Here is a 7,578-nt window from a genome sequence, read left to right as displayed (position 1 = left end):
ACCAGGTGTGTGTAATTTTAGGAGGAGGCGTCGAAGTACGGAGGATCTTGAATCTGATGGACTCGAAATATTATCCATTGATAATATCTATTTTTCATAGGAGTTTAAATGCTTTTCTCCTAAGGATATAATACTTGAATTTCCCATTTAAAAAAAAATTCAAAATATTTTAAATCTCTCTAAAATAATAAAGGGTAAATAAAATTATATATAATTTTATATGAAACAGAACACATTTAAATTATACTATATAAAATATATATTATTATATATATATATATATATAATTATTATAATCGCTTTTTATATTATATATTTATTAAAAAAAAGAAAATATATTATGAATTATTATTAAATTAATGTTTAAATGTGTTTAATATAAAATATATATATTTTTATTTAAACCCTTTATTATTTTAGAGACCAGAATAATCAATAAAGCGACATCTCTACGTCTACTCCTCTCGACACCTATAATTATATAACAAACAATCAGAGAGAAAATTCAAGTATTATTTCCAACTCTAGGAAGAAAGCATTAGAACTCCTAATAAAATAGATATTATCAATGATAATACTTCGAGTCCAAATCAGATTCGATCCTCCTACTTCGACGCCTCCTTCCTAAATTACACCATACTGGTAAAATAAAACCCTCTAACAAATGCAAGTAACACCATATCTTACATATTATAAACATTCCAATAGGTTTGTTAAATTCTGCTTATTTCCATTATAACTGAACATAATTCGCAAAGTAAACAAAAAAAAAAAAAGAAAAAAAAAAAAGTAAATTATACTAATAGAACTCTTTTTTATTCATATATTATCTATATTTTTTTATGTATGATGCATTATTTTCATAATAAAATATATATATATTTTTTTCTATTATAGAAAAAAGAAATGATACCAGCGAGAATAGAAGAAAAAATTAAAGTAAAAAATGTGGTTCCTTCTGGCTGTGGTATATAAGAATAAAAGAATTAGAAAAGTTACGTGCAAGAAGTTAGGCAAAGGAAAAAGAAAAATTAAAAAAAAAAAATATACGTTAAAAAAAAGTTGAAATTATAGAGGATCCTTATAAAATTAAATTATTAGAAAGAATGAAATGGTTATGGAAAACTATTATCGAAAATACATATGTTATTTTGGGAGACAAAGAAAAGCAGAATGGGAATTTAATAAAGGAGATTTTTTAAATATATGTATTGATGAATTTTCAAGGCAGAAAAAAAATCAGATATAAAATGTTAATATCAAGTGATTTGTTATTTGGTGAAGAAAAAGATGGTAGAAACTATATATATGATGAATAAGCAAAAGCGATATGTGGTATAGATGGGTTGAACGGCATGAACATTGTTAGAAAAATGGAAAGAAGAAGAATGGTTTTTTAAGATTAAAAGAGAGTTGGAGAGATGAGAGAAGAATATATGAAAGAGAAGCGTATAAAGAATTATTAATTAGCTTAAGAGGTGATAATATCATATGTCTCAAAGACAAAAAATTATTTGGAGAAAATGGATTGCAAAACATCCATTTAGAGTTAGAGAATTTGTTTATAGATAATGGTTTAATAAATTATTATGAAGAGCTTGAAAAGGAAGGTATCAATATCTGATGAAGCCATAAGAATTTTTATCTTTACATGAAGAACAATAATGATGAAGAACAAATCGAAGAATTTATAAATATAAAAGAAAGTGTGGTGGTAATCCTCCTATGCAAGTAACACCATATCTTATATTTATTCCTATAGGTTTGTTAATTCTGCTTATTTCCATTATACTGAACATAATTCGCAAAGTAAACAAAAAAAAAAAAAAGAAAAAAAAAAAGTAAATTATATAATAGAACCTCTTTTTATTATATATTATCTATATTTTTTTATGTATGTGCATTATTTTAATAATAAATATATATATATTTTTTTCTATTATAGAAAAAAGAAATGATACCAGCGAGAATAGAAGAAAAAATTAAAGTAAAAAATGTGGTTCCTTCTGCTGTGTATATAAGAATAAAAGAATTAGAAAAGTTACGTGAAGAAGTTAGGCAAAGGGAAAAAGAAAAATTAAAAAAAAAAATATACGTTAAAAAAAAAGTTGAAATTATAGAGGATCCTTATAAAATTAAATTATTAGAAAGAATGAAATGGTTATGGAAAACTATTATAGAAATACATATGTTAATTTTGGGAGAACAAAGAAAAGCAGAATGGGAATTTAATAAAGGAGATTTTTTAAATATATGTATTGATGAATTTTCAAGGCAGGAAAAAAAATCAGATATAAATGTAATATCAAGTGATTTGTTATTTGGTGAAGAAAAAGATGTAGAAACTATATATATGATGAATAAGCAAAGCGATATGTGGTATAGATGGGTTGAACGGCATGAACATATGTTAGAAAAATGGAAAGAAGAAGAATGGTTTTTAAGATTAAAAGAGAGTTGGAGAGATGAAGAAGAAGAATATATGAAGAGAGCGTATAAAGAATTATTAATTAGCTTAAGAGGTGATAAATATCATATGTCTCAAAGACAAAAAATTATTTGGAGAAAATGGATTGCAAAACATCCATTTAGAGTTAGAGAATTTGTTATAGATAAATGGTTTAATAAATTATTTGAAGAGCTTGAAAAGGAAGGTATCATATCTGATGAAGCCATAAGAAAATTTTTATCTTTACATGAAGAACAATATGATGAAGAACAAATCGAAGAATTTATAAAATATAAAAAGAAAGTGTTGGTGGTTATATTATGGATAAAAATATATATGTCAATATTGGAGGAATATATAAAGGAAGAAGATATAGAGAGTGAAAAGTTATTTATAGATACATCGTTTGAAGAATTAAAAAAGAAAAAAGAAATAGAAGAAGAAGTGATAGAAGATTTGAAAAAAGATATATATGGAATAGATAAAATGAAAGAACTTGAAAAGTATAAAGGAGAGGATTGGTTTAAGCAAATGCAACAAGATTGGATTAGAAGAGAATATAAATTTGTTTCGTCATATAATTTGGGAAGTGACGATGAAGAGGAGTTTTATGAATTTGTTAAGAAACCAACAATGGAAATACAAAAAGGTTTATTAAAAGAACAATGGAGAAATGTAGAATTAAAATGGATTGATGAAGATAGTGATGAAGATTGGTTGGAAGATGTTTTTTTAAAAAAAAGGACGTATATAAAACCTGATGATAAAATGAAGCATAGAATAATTAGAGAGGATGATATATATAGCGAAGAATTAAAAATTTATGATGAAATAGAAAAAAGAGGTATTTATTTATTAAATAAAAAGGTATGTAAATGGAAAATCATCATTGAAATACATTTGGAGGTATTATCCGATTGTAAAATGGAAGAGTGGGAAAAAAATAAAGAGGACTTTTTAGATATATGTATAGAAGAATTGATAAAAAAACAAAATGAAGATAAAAAAAATAAAGAATATTATGATTATATAACAAATGAAAGTGATATTTACAACATAGTGGAGAATACCAAATCATTTTGGAATATTTGGACAAATAGACACAATTATATGTTAGAAAAATGGAATAAAGAAAATTGGTTTATTCAATTAAAAAATGATTGGGAGAAAGAACAAAATGAATATATGAGAAAAACATACAAAGAATTATTAATAAGTCTAAAGGGTGACAAATATAATATGTCGCAGAGACAAAAAATAATTTGGAGGAATTGGATTGCAAAACATCCTTACAAAATAAAAGAAGAAATTATAAATAAATGGTTAAATCATTTATTGGATGAGATAGATAAAAATGGTATAATTAGTGACGAAGCTATAAAAAAATTTTTATATTTAGAAAAAGATATATCAGATGAGGAGTTACATAAATATAGGAAGAAAAAGTTAGAAGTAATTTTGTGGATAAAAATATATATGTCTGTTTTGGAAGAAGAGAAGGATGAAGAATTAGAGAAAAAAAAGGAGTCCTTTTTAAATACATGTATAGATGAGTTAAAAAAGGAAGAACATTCTGAAGAAAATGAAAGAATGATATCAATGGTTGATGAAATGAAAAAGGGATTTCATATATGTGATAAGGTAGAAGATGACAAAAAGTGGAAAAATGAAGAATGGTATAATAATTTGAAAAAAGAATGGATAAAAGAAGAAGATAAATATATAAATTCTTTGGATTTAATGGAAAAGGATGAAATATATGAGGATGGTTTGTTGAATAATCCCCTTATAGAAGTAGAAAAAGGTGTATTATTAGAACATTGGAAAGATATGTATATAAAATGGATTGATGAAGATAATGAGAGAGATTGGTTACGTATCGCAATAGATAAAGATAATATAAACAAAGACGAAATGAATGAGGACATAAATAGAATGATCGAGTTGAATAAATTAAACGATTATTCAAATAAATTGCATGATAATAAAAGTATCAAAAGGAAAACCATCATAGAAATTCATATGGAAGTTTTGAACGACTGCAAAAATGAAGAGTGGGAAATGAATAAAGGGGACTTTTTAGAAATATGTTTGCAAGAATTTGGAAATATTGAAAATAAGGAATATTCCCATATTATAAATAACATGTTAATGATAGGAGACCTAGAATATAAACATTTAAAAGTGGATGTAATAGAGAGACAAAACAATTTGTGGAATAGATGGATAGAAAGACATAGATATATGTTGGAAAAATGGAAAAAAGAAAAATGGTTTATTATATTGAAAGAGAATTGGAAGAATGAAGAGAATAAATATATGAGAAAAGCTTATTTAGAATTGTTGATTAGTTTAAGAGAGGATGTTAAAAATCCAATGTTACAAAGGCAAAAAATTATATGGAGAAAGTGGATTGCAAAAAATTTATATCATATAGAATCAAATGTTATAAAAAAATGGTTTGATAAATTATTAGAAGAAATTGAAAGAAAAGGAGTTATTGAATTAGATGAATGTAAAAATTTAATGCAGTTTGAAGAAAATGATGAATATTTGGAAGAATTAAAAGAATATAGGAAAAAAAAATTAATATGTATCATATGGATAAAAATATATATGATGATAATTGAGGAACACAAAAAGGAGGAATATTTAGAAAGTAAAGAAATATTTTTGGATACATGTGTAGAAGAATTGAAAAGAAAAGAAAAATTAGAGGGTAATGAATTATGTGTGGATGATATGAAAAAAAGTATCCTATTAAATGGTCAAAAAGAAGAAATAGAAAAATTAAAAATGAAAAATTGGTATAATGATTTGAAGAAAGAATGGATAATTGAAGAAGATAGATATTTCAGATCAATAATAAATGAAGAAGATGATGAAGAATATAAAGATATAATAAGAAAGCCATTAAGAGATGTTGAAAAAAAAATATCAAAAAAGCATTGGGATGATATTCAATTAAAATGGATAGATGAAGATAACGAAAGGGATTGGTTAAAAATTGCAAGTAATGAAAATGAAGAAGATAATTACGCTTATGCAATGAATAGGAAGAAAAAATATATGAATATTTATAGTGAATATTATAAAAGGAATAGAAAAAAAAGTGGAAATAATATATGTGAAAAATTAAGTAAAATAAATGGAATAAATATAGAAAAGGAAATATTGAATCATGATATGGAAAATACTTATCAAGAAGCAGATGACTATAAAATAAAGAATGAATATTTCGATATTTGCTTTGATTTGTTGAAAGAAGGAAATATGTATTATACAAATTTATGGATAAAAAATAAAACAATTGATGATTCATATGAATATTTGGATAATATATTAAATAAAATGTTGGAGAAACATAAATTATTGTTATATAATATGAAACAAAAAAATAAGATATTAATTGATGAACTGGAAAAAGAGGAATGGTTTATTAATTTGTGGAATGATTGGAATGAAGAAAGAAATAATCATATGAAAAATATACCATATAAATATAATATTACAAAAGTTTTTGATGACGAATTAAAATATTTATATATTGAAGAAGAAAAAGAAATATGGAAAGAATGGATATTTAAAAATATAAATAATATAGAGGAATGGGAACATGAATACTGGTTTAATGATTTATTAGAAAGATATGAAATGTTTACAATTGATTTTAGTGATGAAATATATAGTATAGAATTAGAAAATTATTTGAAAGAGAAAATATTAAAAATAGCGTTGCTAATAGATATATTTATGGCAATTTTAGATAAAAGCTTTAATGAAGTGAGTGAGGCGAATAATGAATATTTTACAAATTCGGAAATGGAAAATATGGAATATGATAAGATATATGATTACAATGATGAGGAGGAAAAAATAAAAATAAGAGAATGGTTTGAAAAATGTGTAACTGAAACAGAAAATGGAATGATAGCCAAAAAGAATAAAACGAAAAAAGTATCACTTCCAAAAGAATTAGAGGAAAAAGGAATTATGAGTGAAAACTTAGAAGGTGAAACTTCTATATATAATAAACAGTTGATAGAACAAAAAATGAATATATTAAAAGAAAGTTATAGTAGAAATGGAGATAATAAATCATTGCAATGAAGGAATAATAATGAGTGTATAGAAAAAGGCGACTGATTAGTTATAAATATGGTATTTTACACGAGGAATTATATAATTTACAATATATATATATATATATATATATATATATATGTATGTATATATTTTTTTTTTTTTTTTTTATTTGTTTGTTTATATTTTCATTTGTCTGTATACTTTTTTATTTGTATATTACTTTTTATTTTAATTTATTTTATTTTTTTTTTTCTATTTCTGTCTTTCTTTCTTTTCTGATTAATATTCTTTTGAATTATTTTACAGGCATATATATTTCGTAAAAATGTTTCAAGATTGATAATTTTTAACATACAATTCATAACTACATAAAATACATATAATTTAATATAAATGTTTCTTTTGTTTTATATAAATTAATTTTAATTTATTTTTTGAAATCCGTCTTTTTATGGTTGAATTAAATATTTATATGTTCATGGTTTATGAAAAACATGATATATTCTTCAAATAATTATCAGAATGGTAAAGAAATATATATATATATATATATATATATATATATATATATATATATATATTTAATGAAGAAATACGAACAAATATGTTTATATTTTTGAGTTTTAATAAAGTATATTTTTAAATTAATCAAGAATAAAAAATAAAAAAAAATAAATATAACTTGTTGGAAAATAGTAATTTATTAATATATCATAATATTCCTTATTATTTTTAATTTATTTTATTTTTTTATTTCTTTAAATATATAATATATATATATATATATTTGAGAAAAAAAAAAAAATATTATTTTGTATGTATTCGTTGTTTTTCCGAAAAAATTACGAGAGGATTATTTATTTTTTGAATAATAGGTAAAATACAATTTACTTTTTTATTTCTTTCCTTCTTTTATTTATTTAAATTGTCATTATATAAATTTTTTTTAATTTATATTTATATAATATGGAATTACTATTTTTTAGATGAATATTTCAAAATTATATATATATATAAATTTTTTTTTTTTTTTTTTTTTCGTT

The 7,578-nt window shown here is 22.5% G+C and overlaps 1 protein-coding gene across 1 annotated transcript; it reads left to right on the top strand.

Moving 5' to 3' along the window:
• Positions 1-906: 906 nt before the first annotated feature.
• On the top strand, positions 907-6,559 carry PADL01_0011000 (surface-associated interspersed protein 8.3 putative; the record flags this gene model as incomplete). Its single annotated transcript, XM_028680356.1, has 4 exons — positions 907-939; positions 1,370-1,610; positions 1,763-1,809; positions 1,946-6,559. 4 exons carry the CDS (start codon positions 907-909, stop codon positions 6,557-6,559), a joined length of 4,935 nt encoding a protein of 1,644 aa, XP_028541134.1.
• Positions 6,560-7,578: the final 1,019 nt, after the last annotated feature.

The sequence above is a fragment of the Plasmodium sp. gorilla clade G2 genome (genome assembly GCF_900097015.1).
Source record: "Plasmodium sp. gorilla clade G2 genome assembly, contig: PADLG01_00_11, whole genome shotgun sequence".
NCBI lineage: Eukaryota > Apicomplexa > Aconoidasida > Haemosporida > Plasmodiidae > Plasmodium > Plasmodium adleri (nom. inval.).
This window is presented reverse-complemented; position numbering and strand designations above follow the sequence as displayed.